This window comes from Salvelinus sp. IW2-2015, linkage group LG1 (genome assembly GCF_002910315.2).
Source record: "Salvelinus sp. IW2-2015 linkage group LG1, ASM291031v2, whole genome shotgun sequence".
Classification (NCBI taxonomy): Eukaryota; Metazoa; Chordata; class Actinopteri; order Salmoniformes; family Salmonidae; genus Salvelinus; species Salvelinus sp. IW2-2015.
In genome coordinates this window covers 48,878,170-48,901,058 of record NC_036838.1, presented here as the reverse complement: position 1 = coordinate 48,901,058, position 22,889 = coordinate 48,878,170, and the positions used below count along the sequence as shown (strand labels likewise).

Here is a 22,889-nt window from a genome sequence, read left to right as displayed (position 1 = left end):
GCTAGTTGAGTTTAACAAACATTATAAACCACAGGAGATAATTGTTAATCACACCAAAAATAAAGCACATACACTAATATTTGCTGAATTTAAAATTGTTTTTAAAACAATGGAGCAACAATATTACATTTTATCCTGGTTTGAAGTCAAAATGTAATCTAATCCTTCTAAACTAAGATTTAGTGTGATTAATTTAAAAATAGGAATAAAGTTTGGTGCAACAAGATTAATAAATAAACCTTTATTAAACCCAGTTTAAGAGTTAATCCATGTCGGTACAACCCACCCAGTCTTGATATGTAAATGCTGATATACTTTATTGTACATCATGCCTACCACTAGGGGATGTTGTGAATAAGGTTGATGATATTGACTGAACAGATAACTAAATAAAAAAACAAAAACACCCCGTCTTAGATTACCTTTTATTTTTCATATATCTGAAAATGCAAAGTTCATTGCCGTCGTCAGGCTGTCTGAGAGTTTGGTAGCAATTTTGTCTGAAAAGAAAATAGTGAGAAAGGAGAAATTGTATAAATTCACAGATCAACCTATCAATTACTGAAGTAATGGTAATAAAAACACCTAAACAATATCGAAGTTAAAAACCTCAAGCTAACAAAATATGGTTGTCAAGTGATCTACAAAGCAAGGATTTATACAACAAATTGTTTGTGTTAAAATGTAAYATATACCAGATCTTTTCTGTTGCTTCTTCCTCTTCTTCCCAGCAGCCACGAGTGCTTGGCCCTGCTGAAGAGGGTCTACATTCCAGATATCCTTTAAACCGAGGGTCCTGGGGGCAGCAGCATCAACTGAACCACCAGTCTTTGCCCTTGGTGCTTTAATCTCCACAGTCATAGGTCCAAACTAGTGTTAAATAAAAAAAGACAAGATGTACAAAACAATGATACCACCTTCCTAAAATTYGATTCACATGGGCAGTATGTCATGGAAAGAGCAGGTGTTCTCAAATGTTTTGTACACTGTTAAGATTAAAGTCCTTTGATGAATTGCATTTAAGTGGAAACCAGCACAAGTCATAATACCACTGTAAAAGTGGTATCATCATCTGGGTTGTGTTCAGTAGGCATGAAAATGGGGAGATGCTTCAGGGACTTTGGCAACTACTAAGTTTAAAGATTTTTTTCTTTTTTAACTTCCTGCTTTGGGATGGGTGTGTCAATGTGTAGTCGTGGCCAAAAGTTGAGAATGACACAAATATTAATTTTCACGAAGTCTGCTGCCTCAGTTTGTATGATGGCAATTTGCATATACTGTACTCCAGAATGTTATGAAGAGTGATCAGATGAATTGCAAAGTCCCTCTTTGCCATGCAAATGAACTGAATCCCCCAAAAACATTTCCACTGCATTTCTGCCCTGCCACAAGAGGACCAGCTGACATCATGTCAGTTATTCTCTCGTTAACACAYGTGTGAGTGTTGACGAGGACAAGGCTGGAGATCACTCTGTCATGCTGATTGAGTTCGAATAACAGAATGGAAGCTTCAAAAAGGAGGGTGGTGCTTAGAATCATTGTTCTTCTGTCAATAATGGTTACCTGCAAGGAAACACGTGCCATCATCATTGCTTTGCACYAAAAYGGCTTCACAGGCAAGGATATTGTTGCCAGTAAGTTGCAGGATCGGGGCACCACAAGTACAGAGCTTGCTCAGGAATGGCAGCAGGCAGGTGTGAGTGCATCTGCACACACAGTGAGGCAAAGACTTTGAGGATGGCCTGGTGTCAAAGAAGGGCAGCAAAGAAGCAACTTCTCTCCAGGAAAAACATCAGGGACCGACTGATATTCTGCAAAAGGTACAGGGATTGGACTGCTGAGGACTGGGGTAAAGTAATTTTCTCTGATGAATCCCCTTTCCAATTGTTTGGGGCATCCGGAAAAAAGCTTGTCTGGAGAAGACAAGTTGAGCACTACCATCAGTCCTGTGTCATGCCAACAGTAAAGCATCCTGAGACCATTCATGTGTGGGGTTGCTTCTCAGCAAAGGGACTGGGCTCACTCACAATTTTGCCTAAGAACACAGCCATGAATAAAGAATGGTACCAACACATCCCCCGAGAGCAACTTCTCCCAACCATCCAGGAACAGTTTGGTGACGAACAATGCCTTTCCAGCATGATGGAGCACCTTGCCATAAGGCAAAAGTGATAAGTGGCTCAGGGAACAAAACATCGATATTTTGGGTTCATGGCCAGGAAACACCCCAGACCTTAATCCCATTGAGAATTTGTGGTCAATCTGCAAGGGTAGACAAACAAAACCCAAGCATTGATTATGCAAGAATGGGCTGCCATCAGTCAGGATGTGGTCCAGAAGTTAATTGACAGCATGCCAGGGCGGATTGCAGAGGTCTTGAAAAAGAAGGGTCAACACTGCAAATAGACTCTTTGCATCAACTTCATGTAATTGTCAATAAAAGCCTTTGACACGTGTTAAATGCTTGTAATTATACTTCAGTATTCCATAGTAACATCTGCCAAAAATATCTAAAGACACTGAAGCAGCAAACTTTGTGTAAATTAATATTTGTCACTCAACTTTTTGCCACGACTGTACTTCATACATGCATAATCTATGAGCAGAATTACTGTTTTACCTCAATTGGCCACGAAATCCCTCATTTGAAAGCTATATCGATCCAGAACAATATCAATGTTCTGGAAGCTGTGCCATACATTTCCCCCCAATTGGGCCAGCCGGCTAGCAATTCAAGTTCAACCAATGAGCTTCAGCCCCTCGCCATATGAGTGACAGCAAGCAAGATGCACATGATGCACCCACAGCAGAGTGAGAGAGAACAATGATGTGGTGCACATGTCGGCATATGACATAGTGACCACTGTCGGCTCATAAACGCTACTTTAACCCTTGCCTAGTGTTCGGGTCTGTGGGACCCATTTTCAATGTTGACTAAAAGAAAAATTATACAATTAATTATTTTTTCAACCCGAGACACATTGGCCGTGGCTCATTTTCTGTGAAGAACATGTGAAATAACACATTTATTGAGTGCACACTGTGTACCCCGGTARACATGTATATTACATACAGTACCAGTCAAAAGTTGACACACCTACTCATTCCAGGGGTTCTTTATTTTTTACTATTTTCTACCTTGTAGAATAATAGTGAAGACATAAAAACGATGAATTAACACATATGGTATCATGTAATGAAAATCAAAACATATTTTATATTCTTCAAAGTAACCACCCGTTGCTTTGATGACAGCTTTGCACACTTGGCATTCTCTCAACCAGCTTCATGAGGTAGTCACCTGGAATGCATTTCAATTAACAGGTGTGCCTTGGTAAAAGGACATTTGTGGAATTTCTTTCCTTCTTCATGCATTCGAGCCAATCAGTTGTTGTGACAAGGTAGGGGTGGTATACAGAAGATAGCCCTATTTGGTAAAATACCAAGTCCATATTAAGAACAGCTCAAAAAAGCAAAGAGAAACAGTCCATCATTACTTTAAGACATGAAGTTCAGTCAATACAGAAAACTTCAAGTTTATTCAAGTGCAGTCGCAAATACCATCAAGCGCTATGATGAAACTGCCTCTCATGAGGACCGCCACATGAAAGGAAGACCCAGAGTTATCTCTGCTGCAGTTCATTAGTTACCAGCCTCTGAAGCATTTATTTGGGCTGCAATTTCTGAGTTCAAGTAACAGACTTCTCAACATCAACTGTTCAGAGGAGACTGCGTGAGTCAGGCCTTCATGGTTGAACTGCTGCAAAGAAACCACTACTGAAGGCCACCAAAAAGAAGACGTGCTTGGGCCAAGAAACACGAGCAATGGACATTAGACCGGTGGAAATCTGTCCTTTGGTCTGAGTCCAAATTAGATTTTTGGTTCCAACCGCAGTGTCTTTGAGACACTGAGTCGGTGAACGGATGATCTCTGCATGTGTTGTTCCCACCGTGAAGCATGGAGGTGGTGGTGTCATGGTGCTTTGCTGGTGACACTGATTTATTTAGAATTCAAGGAACACTTAGCCAGCATGGCTACCACAGCATTCTCCAGCAATTCGCCATCCCATCTGATTTGCGTTTAGTGGGACTATCATGTGTTTTTCAACAGGAAAATGGCCCAACACATCTCCAGGCTGTGTAAGGGCTATTTGACCAAGAAAGAGAGTGATGAGTGCTGCATCATATGACCTGACCTCCACAGCCACCCAACCTCAACCCAATTGAGATGGTTTAGGATGAGTTGGACCACAGAGTGAAGGAAAAGCAGCCAACAAGTGCTCAGCATTTGTGGGAACTCCTTCAAGACTGTTGGAAAAGAATTCCAGGTGAAGCTGGTTGAGAGAATGCCAAGAGTGTGCAAAGCTGTCATCAAGGCAAAGGGTGGCTACTTTGATGAACATAAAATATATTTTGATTTGTTTAACACTTTGGTTAATACATGATTCCATGTGTTATTTCATAGTTTTGATGTCTTCACTATTATCCTACAATGTAGAAAAAAGTAAAAAATAAAGAAAAACCCTTGAATGAGTAGGCGTGTCCAAACGTTTGACTGGTACTGTATGTGGTGTTAAGAGTCCACTGGACCAGAGGGTAATAAAAGTGTGGAAAAGTGTGTGTTGGTGAAAACAAGTAAAAATGATTGAAAAAGGTTTGTTGTTTGCCTTCCTCCTCCCTGGACCTGCTGTTTCAACATAGCACCAATAACCTGTCTGTCTCCCGCTTTTCTCGCACTCTTCACCCTTTGTAGTGTGTGAAACTAATGTCTTGCGGGAACCTGCAAAATGTTATTACAACACACTGTAAAAAAGCTGTATTTTCCCACACACTACCCCATCCAGGTATACATTAGGGGAGGGACACAACAAATAAATTGCTTTGGATGTGTGGCTCCTTACCACAATCAATCAGTATGGCAAAAATAATCTCCGCTCAGAGAGCCTTAGAAATATTTTTTTGCAGAGAGAGAAGACACTTTGGAAGAGAAAGAATTTTTCCACATTTGAGGATCATGTCTGTCAATTCAGAGTCTGACTGATTTGAAAGAAGAGGTTAAGATTGACCCAGTAGGATAAATTTGGATGTCAAAAAATTGTGAAATTGAATTGTCTTCTTGCCCAAGTAATGAGACACCTCGCATGGCTGCCAATGTGGATGCAACCAGGGCCGACGCAGACGGCGGTTACTTATGTGCAGGACATAAAGTCTTTTGAACTGGTCATCCCAGACACCATCCAGAAAACCACTCTGGACTGCACTAATTTGGAGAGAAGGCGTGTTTTTGGAGAGAGATGAAGGAGATGGACCCAACTCATTTACATTCATACTTTGGGGATCTTATCCTTGCTGGTGTTTTCAAATCCAATGGAGAATCCCTGTGGGATGCAGAAACTGGCAGAGCACTTTTCAGAGCAACGATGTCTCTGGAAAACGTCCACATTATTTCCAGGATTATCCGATTATTATCCGAGACACCAGACCAGCTCGGTGGCAGAGAGACAAGCTAGCTGCAATCAGGTCAGTGTGGGACAAGTGAGTGGACCACCTTCCCCTGTTTTACAACCCTGGGCCCAACGTTACTGTTGATGAACAGCTTATGCCATTTAGGGGCCGCTGCCCCTTCAGGCAATACATACTGTATAAACCCACAAAATATGGAATCAAGATCCGGGTAGCCTGTGATGCTGCTTCATCATATGCGTGGAACATGCAAGTGTAAACAAGGAAGCCAGACGGAGGAGCGCCTGAGAAGAATCAGGGGATGCAGGTTGTCCTGAACTTGACAGGGACTCTGCGACCACAACATCACATTCGCGAACTTAAACGTTTTTTTTTTTATTACTTCGCACAAGCTGGGACAGGAGCACCTGACGATGGTAGGAAGAGTACGAAAAAAAACAAGCCAAAGCTCCCACCTCAGCTGTTGAATACACAGAACAGGCCTATCAATTCCTTTAAGTTTGTGTTCATGGCCGACACGTCCCTAGTCTCCTACGTACCAAAGGCAGGCAAAAAGGTGGTACTCATGAGTATGCTGCATAGAGATGGGAGAATCTGTGGCCAGGAACATAAAAAACCACAAATCATCACGGATTACAAAGGAGGGYAGGACAATTTAGACAAGCTGGTCTGGTGACTGGCTACAGCTGTGATATTCTTCAACATCTTGGCGTAGAACGCGTTTGTCATCTGGATGGCGTTGAACCCAGATTGGAACAGAGGGAAGCTCCAGAGGAGAAGGCTCTTTCTAGAGGAGCTGGGCAAGGCATTGGTAAGACCACAACTCCAGAGGCGGCAGCAGATCCCAAGGACACCAGCTTATGCAGCCATCTTGAGGGGGATTCAGGAGGAGGATGCTTGTCACCCATCAGCCCGTCTCGCAAAACCAACAAAGCCAATACCGGAAGTAAGTGTGAGTGATGTTGTTGAATGTGTGTGTCTGACTCTCCTACCTTGGCCTGCTGTAACTATGTATGTGAGTGAGTGTGTGAGATGTTAGTAAAATTCCTGAACTAAGTGTTTTCATCATTCTAGGTTGCAGCTGGTAGCAACAAGAAGAAGCGCTGTGATGTGTGTGGACCCAAGAAGGACAGGAAGACACAGTACACATGCATCAAGTGCAAGAAGTAGACTGGCCTTAATGTGTGTTCAATGGGGTTCAATTATCATTTCCATAATATACAGTATGTAAAATTTGTCCTTCCAAATTGATCAGGTCAAACCAATAAACATCAAGTGATGAAAACCTTGTTTCATTTATAATTGTTCAAGATAAACATGATTTTTCTACCCATGTCTTGATTATAATTGATTTGTTTACAAAAAATAACATTTGATCAATAACAAAAAAATMAATTGCGCTTTTATTGATAAATGTGATCTAGCAGAAGTAAATGGCAAATATTAACCATGTATGCTGTCTATATTGCTTGTAATTGATAAGTCAACATCTAAGTATTTTTACATAAATGATTACAGCATTGTTTTAAAAATCCAATAATGTAGTGAGTCCACCAGACCCGCGAACATTAGGTGAATAACAAAAACATGACCACCACACAAGAGTTAAGAACTGAAAACGTCTAAAAAGTACCACAGAATCCATTTAACTTGTCAAGTAAAAGAACTGCAATACCTCAGGGTCCTGATCATCATCATCATCCATGGATTCAGTTTCATCCTTGGACTCAACCTCATCTAAAGCTCCACCTTCCATTTCACAAGGTGGTTCTTCTTGACCACCCTGAGTCATCCCAGCAGTTGCCATGCAGAAACCCATTTGGACATCAGTGCAAGACGACACTACAAGAAAAACATTTAGCACATACACTTTTTATCCCAACATACTTTTCAATTACTAGGTAACTGTCAAATGTGTGCGTGTATCCTACCAGCTAGCACTTCCTGGTTTCCCTTCTCAAGTACCTCCCAGTCGAAAGCTTTGCCCATCTCTGCCACAATCTCAGCACTGATATGAGTGGGAAGAGTGTGCGTCTCCGGAGGGTGTGTAAAGTAGCTGATCCTACCCCTACATGACCGCAAATTAAACAGAATAATGGGACTTTATTAGGTAGGGACGGTGTTTCTGTGAAAACCTCAGATGTAATAAATGTTTTTGCAGTTTGCACCCACCCTGTCCAGTCCATTAGGACACTCTTTGCTGCCTTGTCATTATCAGGCACTCCTCCCTTCCTCAACTTGCCCTGTCGCTGTGCCAACAAAGCCAGGAACTCGAGAGCTGTGTGGAAGTCTGGAACACCATAGTGTTCCATGATCTATTGAGAAATGAAATMAAATAATATGAAAACTTGGACGTAACATCTGTCACATCATTGCAGTGAATATGCCGTTAAATAATCTTTGGATACCTGTGTCTTATTGCAGCGTCTTAAGATGGCTTCGACTGGAGGTAGAGGGTCTACAAGCTGCTCAATCTTTACACAATTCCGAAGGATCATGGCCGCGTCAGTCGTCGAGGTTGCCATTACAATGCCAGGACAATCTAAAAGCTTGATGTGCTTGTCCAAGTGTATTTCCTGAAGGCACCTAAAAGCCATCATACAGGTCAGTCAAGCAAGGAAAGAACATGTAGGCCTAGACATAAATAAAGCCAAAAGCTTTGTACTTACTTGGTTACACCAGGTGTGGCTCCAACATTGCATGCACGTGCCCGCTTCAAACTGTTTATGAGACTGCTCTTTCCAACATTGGGAAAGCCTGAAAAAAAGAAAACCATCCAAAATATTGCATAACTTCAAACATTTGTCCAGTTTGAAAAGTCTGGAATGACGTGGCCATGATCCTTCGAAATTGTGTGAAGATTGAGCAGGTAGCCTAGTGGTTAAGAGCGTTGTGCCAGTAAGTGAAAGTTTGCTGGTTCGAATCCCCAAGCCGACTAGGTGAAGACATTTTTTTTTAAGTGCAGTTGAGCAAGGCACTGAACCCTAATTGCTTCTGTATCAATAAGTGCATCGAGGACGTCGTCCCCAGTGACTGCACATACATACCCCAACCAGAAGCCATGGATTACAGGCAACATTCGCACTGATCTAAAGGGCAGAACTGCCGCTTTCAAGGAGCGGGACTCTAACCCGGAAGCTTATAAGAAATCCCGCTATGCCCTCTGATGAACCATCAAACAGGCAGAGCGTCAACACAGGACTAAAATCAAATCGTACTACACCGGCTCCGACGCTCGTCGGATGTGGCAGGGCTTGCAAACCATTACAGACTACAAAGGAAAGCACATCCGAGAGCTGCCCAGTGACACGAGCCTACCTGACGAGCTAAATAACTTCTATGCTCGTTTCGAGGCAAGTAACACCGAAACATGCATGAGAGCGTCAGTTGTTCCCGGACTGTATGATCACGCTCTCCACAGGCGATGTGAGTAAGACCTTTAGAGAGGTCAACATTCACAAGGCCGCAGGGACAGACGGATTACCAGGACGTGTACTCCGAGCATGCGCTGACCAACTTGCAAGTGTCTTCACTGACATTTCAAACCTCTCCCTGTCTGAGTCTGTAATACCAGCATGTTTCAAGCAGACCACCATAGTCCCTGTGCCCAAGAACACGAAGTTAGCCTGCCTAAATGACTACCGACCCGTAGCACTCACGTCTGTAGCCATGAAATGCTTTGAAAGGCTGGTCATGGCTCACAACACCATTATCCCAAAAACCCTAGACCCACTCCAATTTGCATACTGCACCAACAGATCCACAGATGATGCAATCTATATCGCACTCCACAATGCCCTTTCACACCTGAACAAAAGGAACACCTATGTAAGAATGCTGTTCATTGACTACAGCTCAGCATTCAACACCATAGTGCCCTCAAAGCTCATCACTAAGCTAAAGACCCTGGGACGAAACACCTCCCTCTGCAACTGGATCCTGGACTTCCTGATGGGCAGGCCCCAGGTGGTAAGGGTAGATAACAACACATCTGCCACGCTGATCCTCAACACGTGGGCCCCTCAGGGGTGCATGCTCAGTCCCCTCCTGTACTCCCTGTTCACTCATGACTGCACGYCCAAGCACTACTCCGACACCATCATTAAATTTGCTGATGACACAACAGTGGTAGGCCTGATCACCGACAACCATGAGACAGCCTATAGGGAGGTCAGAGACCTGACCGTGTGGAGCAAGGACAACAACTCTCCCTCAACGTGATCAAGAAGAGGAGATGATTGTGGACTACAGGAAAAGAACACGCCCCCATTCTCATCGACGGGGCTGCAGTGGAGCAGGTTGAGAGCTTCAAGTTCCTTGGCATCCACATCACCAACAAAGAAACATGGTCCAAACACACCAAGACAGTCGTGAAGAGGGAACAAAACCTATTCCCCTTCAGGAGACTGAAAATATTTGGCATGGGTCCTCAGATCCTCAAAAGGTTCTACAGCTGCACCATCGAGAGCATCGTGATGGGTTGCATCACTGCCTGGTATGGCAACTGCTCGGCCTCCGACCGCAAGGCAATACAGAGTAGAGGTCGACCGATTATCATTTTTCAACACCGATACAGATTATTGGAGGTCAAAAAAAAAAAAAACACAGATTAATCTGCCGATTTTTATATATATATTTGTAATAATGACAATTACAACAATACTGAATGAACAATGAATACTTATTTTAACTTAAAATAATACATCAAATCTATTTAGTCTCAAATAAATAATGGAACACGTTCAATTTGGTTTAAATAAAGCAAAAACAGTGCAATATGTGCTGTGTAAAAAAGCGAACGTTTAAGTTCCTTGCTCAGAACATATGAAAGATGGTGGTTCCATATTCCCAGTTCTTCAATATTCCCAGTTAAGAAGTTTTAGGTTGTAGTTATTATAGGAATTAAGACTAGTCTACCATCTCTCTCTATACCATTTGTATTTCATATACCTTTGACTATTGGATGTTCTAATAGGCACTTTAGTATTGCCAGCCTAATCTCAGGAGTTGATAGGCTTGAAATCATAAACAGCGCTGTGAAGCAAGCATTGCTAAGAGCAGCTGGAAAACGCAGTAAAGTTTGAATGCTTACGAGCCTGCTGCCGCCTACCACCGCTCAGTCAGACTGCTCTATCAAATCATAGACTTAATTATAATATAAACACAGAAATACGAGCCGTTGGTCATTAATATGGTTAAATCCGTAAACTATCATTTCGAAAACAAAACGTTTATTCTTTCAGTGAAATACGGAACCGTTCCGTATTTATTGAAACGGGCGGCAACCCCAAGTCTAAATATTGAGGTTACATTGCACAACCTTTAATGTTAAGTCATAATCATGTAAAATTCTGGCAAATTAGTTTGCAACGAGCCAGGCGGCCCAAACTGTTGCATATACCCTGACTCTGCATGCAATGAACGCAAGAGAAATGACAATTTCCCTAGTTAATATTGCCTGCTAACATTTATTTATTTAAACTAAATATGCAGGTTAAAAAAATTAGCTTCTGTGTATTGATTTTAAGAAAGGCATTGATGTTGATGGTTAGGTACATTCGTGCAACGATTGTGCTTTTTTTGCGAATGCGCTTTTGTTAAAACATCCCCCGCTTGGCGAAGTAGGCTGTGATTTGATGATAAATTAACAGGCACCGCATTGATTATATACAACGCAGGACAAGCTAGTTAACCTATAAATATCAACCATGTGTAGTTAACTAGTGATTATGTGAAGATTGATTGTTTTTTAATAAGATAAGTTTAATGCTAGCAAGCAACCTACCTTGGCTCCTTGCTGCACTCGCATAACAGGTGGTCAGCCTGCCACGCAGTTTCCCCGTGGAATGCAATGTAATCGGCGTCCAAAAATGCAGATTACCAATTGTTATGAGAACTTGAAATCGGCCCTAATTAATCGGTCGACCTCTACTACAMAGGGTAGTGTGTATGGCCCAGTACATCACCGGGGCCAAGATTCCATCACCGGGGCCAAGATTCCTACCTCTATACCAGGCAGGGTCAGAAGAAGGCCCTAAAACATTGTCAAAGACTCCAGCCACCCTAGTCAAAGACTGTTCTCTCTGCTACCGCACGGCAAGTGGTACCGGAGCGCCAAGTCTAGGTCCAAGAGGCTTCTAAACAGCTTCTACCCCTAAGCCATAAGACTCATGAACAGCTAATCAAATGGCTACCCAGACTATTTGCATTTCCCCCCCCCCCCCCTTCTACACTGCTGCTACTGTTTATTATCTATGCATAGTCACTTTAATAACACTACCTACATGTACATATTACCTCAATACCGGTGCCTCCGCACATTGACTCTGTACCGGTACCCGCTGTATATAGCCCCGCATTTGTTATTTACTGCTGCTCTTTAAGGATTTGTTATGCTTATCTCTTACTTTTTGGCAGGTATTTTCTTATATCTGCATTGTTGGTTAAGGGCTTTTAAGTAATTATTTCATTGTAAGGTCTACAACGGTTGTATTCGGCGCATGTGACAAATACATTTTGATTTGAAGAAGCTCTGGATAACAGCGTCTGTTAAATGACTAAAATGTACATTTAAAATGTACCCACCAACCACACCAACAGTGATGGCTGTCTTAATGTCCAGGTTGCGGCAGTAGTTCCCCAAAAGTTTCATCAAGCATTCCGCACCCACACAGGCACTGCTACCTAGGAGCTCAGCGGTGGCCTGGGTAACAGGTACATTGCTTCGCTTCTGCAAATAGAAAACATAAGTATAGTTACTAGATCCTAACTGAAAAAAGTTTATTCAGTTTTCATCTAGTACATAGGTCCTTATTGCTTGACAGTAAAACAAATATTTTATGTAACTTAAATATATTTCATTAAACTATCCTGTCCATGTTCTACATATGCCCTTCTGAATAGTCTGACTCACCAAATTCTTGTTCTGTTGTTGCGTTGAGGCTTTGAAAGCCACAGTGGGAAATTCATTGCGAAGATACTTGATCCATTTCTCCACAATCTCCTTGGACACCAGGTCTAAGAGTACAGTGGAAAGACATGTTTGTCAGTTAAAGATAATATGGCACAATGCTTTCTAATGTATAAAACTATGCATATTAATGAATCTCTCACACACTCACCAATCTTGTTAAGCACTAGGACTATTTTCTTGTCAGTGCCGCTCTGAATGACAGCCTGCTCCACCTGAGGACAACGGCAGCCAAGAGGGTCACGGGCATCCAGAACCTCCAGAATCACATCAGAGGCCTCAACCACCTTTTATACAGAACAGGGAATACAACACATTGTTATAATATAAATTATAAGCACCACACACAGGTACCCTTCTCTAAAAGATCAGCTTACTGGTATAGAAATGTAATGTAAATAAATGGGTATCACTCAAGTGCAATACTGCAAATTGTTACACACGTGCTACTGTGCATACTCACAGACAATTGGACTCGATAAAGAAAAGTTACCTTTTTGAATTCCCTGTAGTACGCCTTTCTTGAATTCTCATTTTCAAAATTGACATGCTTCTCTAAACTCTGCATCTCAGTTTCCTGCAATAAGAGAACACAAAAACACTCATGACAAGCTTTCTCATTTAATGAGAAAAACAGCATTGGGAGAGCTGCTCTTTCTATAACCTACAATAGTTAAATTACCCTCTGCTCAAACGCTCTTTGTCGCTCTAGAATATCTCTCTGAAAACTGTCCAGACTTCTCCTCTTCATCTGCTCCCGTTCTCTTGACAACCTCTGCTTTTCTTGGAGCTCCTGAAGCTGACCATGGCAAAGAGAGCAACACAAATTAAATACCTATAAATCAATTGCCAAACCAGAAGAATTGTGCTATTGTCATGACATAAATTAACAGTAATAAAAATACATGTATATCATGGTTCACCCTTTTCTTCCGGATTTCTTCTGGTTTTCCATACTCTTTGGGATGGCGTGCAATGGACAGCTCTGAATGCATTTTCCCTCCTTGAGTCTGTTGTCCATCTTTCCCCTCCAATTGAAATTAAAACTCCAATGAGATATGGCCACCGACGTTAACATAACATAAGTAGCTAAACTATAGTTAGTTAAGCTATAACTAGTTGGTTACAGTATACAAAATGTGTACAGTGCAAAACAAATTTAACCTTTATTTAACTAGGCAAGTCAGTTAAGAACAAATTCGAATTTTCAATGACGGCCTAGGAACAGTGGGTTAAATGCCTTGTTCAGGGGCAGAACGACAGATTTTTTACATTGTCAGCTCGGGGACTCGTTCCTGTAACCTTTTCAGTTCCTAGTCCACTCGGCTACCAGCCGCCCCGTCTACTTCACACTGAGTCGGACAAAGGTATTATATTGGGCTGCAGAGACCTTTCTCAGGTCATTTGCTATGTTTTTGTCAAAAACTGAGGTTTTCTTAAATTGTAGCAATCCATGTTGTACAGTATTCGCCAAAATGGGGTCAGCTGCCTGGCAGTTGTATCCAATGTGGTTACAACAGGCTAACGTTAGCTATTCGCCGCAATTAGCATCTCTTGTGTATTACTACTATACTCACCAGCGACGCAAGTGAAATCAAAATTATATTGTATTCAACATTATGGCTTGCAGCACACTGTTCTAAAATATAATCTGTTGCAAATTGTTCGACTATGAATAACATATTGTTAGTTATAACGTTACAATATAGCTAACGTTCTGAGTAGCAAGCAGGCTAGCTAAACATACCTTTTGTTTTCCTTGGAAAAGTACTTTCGCTCGCTTTTGTTCTGCAAAACCCACAACAATAAAATAAGTTACACATCAACCTAGCTACAATGTTGATTCAATGTTTAAACTATAAAAGTCAAATAACATTTATGTATTTACGCACTTCTGGCCTTCGACATGATTTCACATGTGGAGTGGTTGGTGATGGATTGCGCGGATCTGACGTCAAATCACTACATCAGGTTAACGCTCTTCAAAATAAAAGCTCAGCAAAAACAAAAACGCATGCAGCTGCAGATTATGCGCCCTGAAACCGAATGTCTGCGATGCGAACTTGTTTTTCAGCTTCTTCTGCATCTTCTTCTGTGGGGGTTTATGGCAGACTACATCCTATGAGGTGTATTGCCGCCACCTGCTGATTGGGGTGAAAACTGGGAAACTTTATCGCAAAAAAAGGTAGGGTAGGGTAGGTGAAAAACATACTCATATTAAAAAAACGTAAACAAAAATGCTTAGCCTTTTTCTAAAATTTACCCAGATCCCTACACAGGCTCTGGGGCCTTGTGAGGGGGAACATAGTTAGTCAGTATTCCCTGAAATGTTTTTTTTGTATTATTATTCTTCGTTTGGCCAGTACAATCTATCCCTTGGGCAATACAAACAACAAAATTAACCTCCTTTAACACCTTCATTCTCAGGCTGCAGGGCATCCACTGCATCAGCTATTTGTACTGTCTCTGCAAAGGAGACATGCGTGACAGACCTTGATCCTAGCTACTACTCAGAAGCTCTGAATCCCACCACAATTGCAGCACCATGTTGTTCTTCTTCTTGATGAGGTTTAACGGCAGTTGGCATCCAAATCAAATCACATTTTATTGGTCAAATACACATGGTTAGCAGATGTTAATGCGAGTGTAGCGAAATGCTTATGCTTCTAGTTCCGACAGTGCAGTAATATCTAACAAGTAATCTAACAAATTCACAACGACTACCTTATACACACAAATGTAAAGGGATGAATAAGAATATGTAGATATGGATGAGCGATGGATGTGCGGCATAGGCAAGATGCAGTAGATGATATAGAATGCAGTATATACATATGAGATGAGTAATGTAGGATATGTAAACATTATTAAAGTGGCGTTATTTAAAGTGACTAGTGATGCCTTTATTAAATCCATTTATTAAAGTAGCCAGAGATTTGAGTCTGTATGTTGCCAGCAGCCTCTATGTTAGCGAAGGCTGTTTAACAGTCTGATGGCCTTGAGATAGAAGCTGTTTTTCAGTCTCTCGGTCCCAGCTTTGATGCACCTGTACTGACCTCGCCTTCTGGATGATAGCAGAGTGAACAGGAAGTGGCTCGGGTGGTTGTTGTCCTTGATGATCTTTTTGGCCTTCCTGTGACATCGGGTGTTGTAGGTGTCCTGGAGGGCAGGTAGTTTGCTCCCGGTTATGCGTTGTGCAGACCGCACTACCCTCTGGAGAGCCTTGCGGTTGACGGCGGTGAAGTTGCCGTACCGGGTGGTGATACAGCCCGACAGGATGCTCTCGATTGTGCATCTGTAAAAGTTTGTGAGTGTTTTATGTGACAAGCCAAATTTATTCTGCCTCCTGAGGTTGAAGAGGCACTGTTGCGCCTTATTCACCACGCTGTCTGTGTGGGTGGACCAATTCAGTTTGTCCGTGATGTGTATGCCCAGGAACTTAAAACTTTCCACCTTCTCCACTACTGTCCCGTCGATGTGAAAGGGGGGGTGCTCCCTCTGCTGTTTCCTGAAGTCCACGATCATCTCCTTTGTTTTGTTGATGTTGAGTGAGAGGTTATTTTTCTGACACCACACTCCGAGGGCCCTCACCTCCTCCTTGTAGGTCGTCTCGTCGTTGTTGGTAATCAAGCCTATCACTGTAGTGTCATCTGCAAACTTGATGATTGAGTTGGAGGCGTGCATGGCCACGCGGTCGTGGGTGAACAGGGAGTACAGGAGAGGGCTGAGAATGCACCCTTGTGGGGCCCCAGTGTTGAGGGTCAGTGAAGTGGAGATATTGTTTCCTACCTTCACCACCTGGGGGTGGCCCGTCAGAAAGTCCAGTCCCCAGTTGCACAGGGCGGGGTCGAGACCCAGGGTCTTGAGCTTATTGACGAGTTTGGAGGGTACTATGGTGTTAAAATTTGAGCTGTAGTCAATGAACAGCATTCTTACATAGGTATTCCTCTTGTCCAGATGGGATAGTGCAGTGTGATAGCGATTGCGTCGTCTGTGGACCTATTGGGGCGGTAAGCAAATTGGAGTGGGTCTAGGGTATCAGGTGGGTGGACGTGATCTGATCCTTGACTAGTCACTCAAAGCACTTCATGATGACAGAAGTGAGTGCTATGGGGCGATAGTCATTTAGTTCAGTTACCTTAGCTTTCTTGGGAACAGGAACAATGGTGGCCATCTTGAAGCATGTGGGGACAGCAGACTGGGATAGGGATTGATTGAATATGTTCATAAACACACCAGCCAGCTGGTCTGCGCATGCTCTGAGGACGTGGCTAGGGATGCCGTCAGGGCCGGCAGTCTTGCGAGGGTTAACATGCTTAAATGTTTTACTCATGTTGGCCACGGTGAAGGAGAGCCCATAGGCTTTGGTAGCGGGCCGTGTTAGTGGCACTGTATTGTCCTCAAAGCGAGTAAAGTTGTTTCATTTGTCTGGGAGCAAGACGTTGATGTCCGCAACCGGGCTGGATTTCTTTTTGTAATCCGTAATTGACTGTAGACCCTGCCACATATGTCTCATGTTTGTGACTCTCCTTTGTCTCTATACTGACGCTTTGCTTGTTTGATTGCCTTGCGGAGGGAATAACTACACTGTTTGTATTCGGTCATATTTCCAGTCACCTTGCCATGATTAAAAGCAGTGGTTAGCACTTTCAGTTTTGCACGACTGCTGCCATCAATCCACAGTTTCTGGTTTGGGAAGGTTTTAATAGTCACAGTGGGTACAACATCTCTGATGCACTTGCTAATTAACTCGCTCACCAAGTCAGCGTATACGTCAATGTTGTTGTCTGAGGCTACCCGGAACATATCCCAGTCCACGTGATCGAAGCAATCTTGAAGCGTGGAATCCGATTGGTCAGAACAGCGTTGGATAAACCTGAGCACGGGCGTTTCCTGTTTTAGTTTCTGCATATAGGATGGGAGCAACAAAATGGAGTCATGGTCAGATTTGCCGAAGGGAGGGCGGGGGAGGGCTTTGTATGCATCACGGAAGTTAAAGTAGCAATGTTCCAGAATGCTACCAGCTCGTGTCGCGCATTCGATATGCTGATAGAATTTAGGAAGCCTTGTTCTCAGATTAGCTTTTTTTAAAACCCCAGCCACAATAAATGCAGCCTCAGGATATATGGTTTCCAGTTTACATAGAGTCCAGTGAAGTTCTTTCAGTGCCGTCGAAGTATCTGCTTGAGGGGGATATACACGGCTGTGACTATAATCGAAGAGAATTCTCTTGGGAGATAATGCGGTCGGCATTTGATTGTAAGGAATTCTAGGTCAGGTGAACAAAAGGACATGAGTTCCTGTATGTTGTTGTCATTACACCATGAGTCGTTAATCATAAGCCATACACCCCCGCCCTTCTTCTTACCAGAAATATGTTTGTCTCTGTTGGCGCGATGCATGAAGAAACTAGGTGGCTGTACCAACTCTGACAACATATCCCGAGTGAGCCAGGTTTCCGTGAAACAGAGAATGTTACAATCTCTGATGTCTTTCTGGAAGGCAACTCGTGCCCTAATTTCGTCCACCTTGTTGTCTAGAGATTGGACATTGGCGAGTAATATGCTCGGAAGCGGTGGATGGTGTGCTCACCTTCTAAGTCTGATCAGTAGGCCGTTCAGTTTGCCTCTCTTGCGGCGACCGCATTGTTTTGGGTCGGCCTCTGGGATTAGATCCCATGTCCAGGGTGGAGTTCCAAACAAAGGATCCGCTTCGGGAATGTCATATTCCTAGTCGTAATGTTGGTAAGTTGACGTCGCTTTTATATCCAATAGTTCTTCCCGGCTGTATGTAATAACACTTGAGATTTACTGGGCTAACAATGTCAGAAACTTGACTCCTCTTTGGAGTGATTTTTTGTTTAACCTAACCAGCAGAATGGTTAGTCCATTTGSCCACATTTCTCCACCACGTGTGGCAAACCTCTTCAAGGTTATGAGCGTTTGTCACAAATTAAGTGGGAAACTGTCACCAAATTACCCCAGATTGAGAGTTCTTTCGAACAGGACAGTACCTGTGTGTTTGTTTCTCCGTCCTGGTCCACCCAGGTCGTAGGCAAGGTCAAGGATAGCACGGTTCGGTACACGAATCGGGTTCCCGGTAGGTCCAGCTCCAACAGGTAAATCCAAAACAGTCCAGCTCATACACGGTAAATCCAGCCAATATCTATTGTCTCTTTCTCTACAGTTCATAGATCCTTCCAGCCCTCTCTTCCTCTTCTTGGTTTTTCTTGACCCTTTATCTGTGTGTCGGCTCCACCTTCTGATGTTTCCCCTTGCTTCTGGGACTTGTAGTTTTGGCAGTCGGCCATTTTGTGATCTGTAGTTCTGATCGGGTTGGCCATTTTAGTGATCGGGCAGAGCCCGTTTATTAGTTCTGCTCTCACATATCTGCCATTTATCACTCGACCCCCTTCTTTGCCACATAATTCATTAAAAAACGAATTACTGCATAGTTTCCTAAGGACCTGAAGCGAGGCGACCATCTCTGTCGGCGCCATCTTGCTAGGTCTAAGAAAAGTTGCATTACCGCCACCTACTAGACTATTTTTTTTAAATAAAAAGGAAATATATCAACAAATACTCTATCTAACCCTACACTCATTAAAAACCCAACACCCTACTCCACTATTTAAATATATCTAGTCCTACCTCAGGCTAACAGCCTGAAAGAATGGGACACCACCACTCAGCACACCCTGTAACGCTTCAGACATCAAGTCTTGTACACCCAAATAATTTTCTGCAGCTGCCACCACAACCTACATTTTCTGCGATTTAAGTTCCATCCCTGCAGTATGGTTGATAACCATTGCTATATACGCTAAAAATCCAATATTACTGAAGTACATATCACTTGTTGGCCTATCTGTAACGATCGTCTGTGGTGGTAGAAGGATCGGACCAAAGCGCAGCGTGGTAAGTGTTCATGTCTTTAATATAAATCCCAAAAACTGAACACAGGAACAAAAACAATAAACGATGATCAAACGAAACAGTACCGTGTGGCGACAAACACTGACATGGAAACAAACACCCACAAACCAAAAGTGAAACCCAGGCTACCTAAGTATGATTCTCAATCAAGGACAACGATTGACAGCTGCCTCTGATTGAGAATCATACCAGGCCGAACACAAAACCCCAACATAGAAAAACACACATAGACTGCCCACCCCAACTCACGCCCTGACCATACTAAATAAAGACAAAACAAAGGAAATAAAGGTCAGAACGTGACAGTATCCCCCCCCCCCCCAAAGGTGCGGACTCCGGCCGCAAAACCTGAACCTATAGGGGGGGGTCTGGGTGGGCGTCTGTCCGCGGTGGCGGCTCTGGCGCGGGACGTGGACCCCACTTCACCATAGTTTTTGTCCGCCTCAACCTCCCCCGTGGCCTCTTACTGCACTACTCTAACCCTGGAAAGCTTAACCTGCCTCTCTCGCACCGAACATTTCTGATCCCCAGCCCCATGGGCACCCTTACGATTAACGCATAACGCTTCTTTCCCCAATGCTACACATTCCTTTGTTTCATGCCCTTCTGTACACTTCTCACACCTAGGATCCTCCCTCCTACACACTACTGCCACATGCCCATAAGCTTGACACCTGCAACAACATAATGTGTTCGGCACAAAAGCTTGTACGAGATGGCTTAAATATCCTAACATAATTTTGTCAGGCAAAGATTCAACATCAAAACACAAAAGAACAGACAACAACTCTTCTGTTTCACCACTTACGCCACCCTGTCTGCGTCGCACCGAACGACGAGCATCACAAACACAAGGAATCCCCTTCAGTTGGTAAACTTTCACTTTTACCACTACCCCAGTCATCACTCCTTTCAATGGCACAATTTTCTTGAGAGCAAAACAATTCACATCTCGTCCCCATTTGTTTGATGGACTCATCTTTATCCTGACCCTCGGTGCAAGCCTCGGGCTCTGAGAACTTTACCACACCTACCACCTCCGATAATTTGCCCTCACTCACTTCCATTTCTCATCCTGTCTTCGATCCGGCATACAACTCACTCTGTTACACTTTCTACCATTCTTCTTTAACAAACCATCTACAAGATTTCCCAACATCTTTAACCGATTCAAGATCACCCGCTTCCTCCCTCTCTCTCTTCAACCTCCTCTGCCTCTCTTTTCCCCTCGATTCCTCCGCTCTATTCCAAGAATATGTCTCCTTTTGATAATATTGTACTTCCCCTAACATACATCTCTTTCTTTCAAGGGACACCATTCCCCTCGCTACCTGGGGAACCCCCGGATAACAAAGTTCAATCCACAAAACTTTCTGCAGCACCATGCTTCCCCAGACCTCTTCTACTTCTATTGTATATTGGTGATCGCACAATTGAATGTGTATCCCGCCACCTACTGTGCGGGATGGAAACAGGATTCCCCAAAAACGGAACAAACTACTAAAAAACTACAAAAAATGTTTGAATAAAATAAATAAATAAACTTTTATGTTAAATAATCTAACAGATCTGATCCCTACAATGGCTCAAGGGTAATCTGGAAAGGCAGGTCTTCCGGCGCCTTGCAAGTCTTCAGACTTAAAATTCTTAAGTCCCATAAACATTTTTGCCGCAGCCACAATAATGTCCAGTTTCTTAGACTTCTTTGAATGCCACACAATTCACCTTTGAATTTTTTTTTTTACCCATTTTTCATGGTAACCAATTGGTAGTTACAGTCTTGTCCCATCGTTGCAACTCCCATACGGACTCYGCAGAGGCGAAGGTTGAGAGCTGTGCATCCTCCGAAACACAACCCAGCTAAGCCGCACAGCTTCTTGACACAATGCCCACTTAACCCGGAAGCCAACCACACCAATGTGTCAGAGGAAACACCATACACCTGGCGACCGTGTCAGCGTGCATTGCGTCCGGGCCTACCTCYGGAGTCGCTAGAGCACAATGGGACAAGAACATCCTTGCCAGCCAAACCCTCCCCTAACCCAGACGGCGCTGGGCCAATTGTGCGCCGCACCATGGGTCTCCCAGTTGCGTCCAGCTATGACACGAACCAGGATCTCTAGTTGCACAGCTATCGCTGTGATGCAGTGCCTCCACATAGGAGATTCGATTTACCGCTGTAACTTTTGCCACCTCAATCTCCTTCACCCTTACAGGGCACTCCAGGAATTTGGGATCATGATCCACACCACTTTTGCAACATCGTCGTCCTTCTACACACCATTCATCAGTATACTCTGTCCTTCTGCACACACTTGAAACATGGCCTAATCCTTTACAATTCTTACACTGCAGTGGTTTGGGGATGAAAGCTCTTACCACGTATCTTATATAACCAAGCTTCACATGCGTAGGTATTTGCCATTCATCAAAAAACAACAAGAGCGACAGACATTCTTATTTTTCTCCATTCACCCACCGGGCTGAAAATGGCTGTCTAACAATGATCAACAACCAACTTGACAGAGCTTGAATATTTTTTTTAAGAATAATGTTGCAAGTATTGTACAATCCAGGTGTGCAAAGCTCTTAGAGAGAGACTTACCCAGAAAGACTCACAGCTGTAATCACTGCCAAAGGTGATTCTAACTCAGGGATGTGAATAGTTATGTAAATMAGATATTTCTGTATTTCTAAAAGCATGTGTTCACTTTGTCATTATAGAGTATTGTGTGTAGATGGGTGAGAAAAAATAAATATTGAATCCATTTTGAATTCATGCTGTAAAACAACAAAATGTGGATTAAGTCAAGGGGTATGAATACTTTCTGAAGGCACATGTGTCTGGAGAAACTCTTCATCAAACGACAGTAAAACCAATAGACTTTCCTTCTTCTTTCCATCTACCATGTGGTTCAAGTTATGTGCATCAACTACTCCTGGCTAAACATCAACTATGTCCTGGCTAAACCAAAACCACAGTATATAAGGAGATGCTAGAGATAACATCTTTTGTCGGTGCCCTATTCAGAAAATCATAGCAAACCACTTTCATATATATTTTTGAGAGGCACAATGCACACTCCTTTTGCTCTTCTGACACACATAAAATTAACATCATACCAGTCCTGGCCACTCTGACTGCCTCCAATGCATTCCTCACCATCTCCGTTACAGCAAACGGGTCTCCCAAAAAAACATCCTTACTCATGAATTGCTCTCCAACAAGGAACAAGCCATTAACAGCCCGAGGCTTATCTTCATTAACAACTTAAATAACAATACTGTCACGCCCTGACCTTAGTTATCTATGTTTTCTTTATTATTTTGGTTAGGTCAGGGTGTGACGAGGGTGGATATGCTTGTTTTGTATTGTCTAGGGTTTTTTGTATGTCTAGGGGTGTTGGTAAGTCTAGGCATATGTATGTCTATGGTGGCCTGAATTGGTTCCCAATCAGAGGCAGCTGTTTATCATTGTCTCTGATTGGGGATCATATTTAGGTTGCCATTTTCCCTTTTGG

At 43.0% G+C, this 22,889-nt stretch overlaps 1 protein-coding gene across 1 annotated transcript; it reads right to left on the bottom strand.

The window, feature by feature from the left end:
• Positions 1 to 411: 411 nt before the first annotated feature.
• gnl3l (G protein nucleolar 3 like) lies at positions 412 to 14,427 on the bottom strand. Its single transcript, XM_023995113.2, has 15 exons — positions 14,326 to 14,427; positions 14,181 to 14,221; positions 13,357 to 13,461; positions 13,116 to 13,232; positions 12,927 to 13,010; positions 12,585 to 12,720; positions 12,377 to 12,480; positions 12,049 to 12,193; positions 8,133 to 8,220; positions 7,872 to 8,049; positions 7,636 to 7,778; positions 7,395 to 7,531; positions 7,139 to 7,305; positions 696 to 870; positions 412 to 500 (listed from the first exon to the last, which is right to left on the bottom strand). Exons 1-15 carry the CDS (start codon positions 14,339 to 14,341, stop codon positions 433 to 435), a joined length of 1,704 nt encoding a protein of 567 aa, XP_023850881.1. The 5' UTR covers positions 14,342 to 14,427; the 3' UTR covers positions 412 to 432.
• Between the last annotated feature and the right edge of the window lie 8,462 nt (positions 14,428 to 22,889).

What these genes read in the sequence shown, in the direction of transcription:
- gnl3l (XM_023995113.2), bottom strand. An exon ending in AAAGAGCGTTTGAGCAGAGG is followed by an intron (nt 13,011 to 13,115) that starts GTAATTTAACTA and finishes CTCTTATTGCAG; the next exon opens with GAAACTGAGATGCAGAGTTT. An exon ending in CATCACTGTTGGTGTGGTTG is followed by an intron (nt 8,221 to 12,048) that starts GTGGGTACATTT and finishes TCTTTTTTTCAG; the next exon opens with GCTTTCCCAATGTTGGAAAG.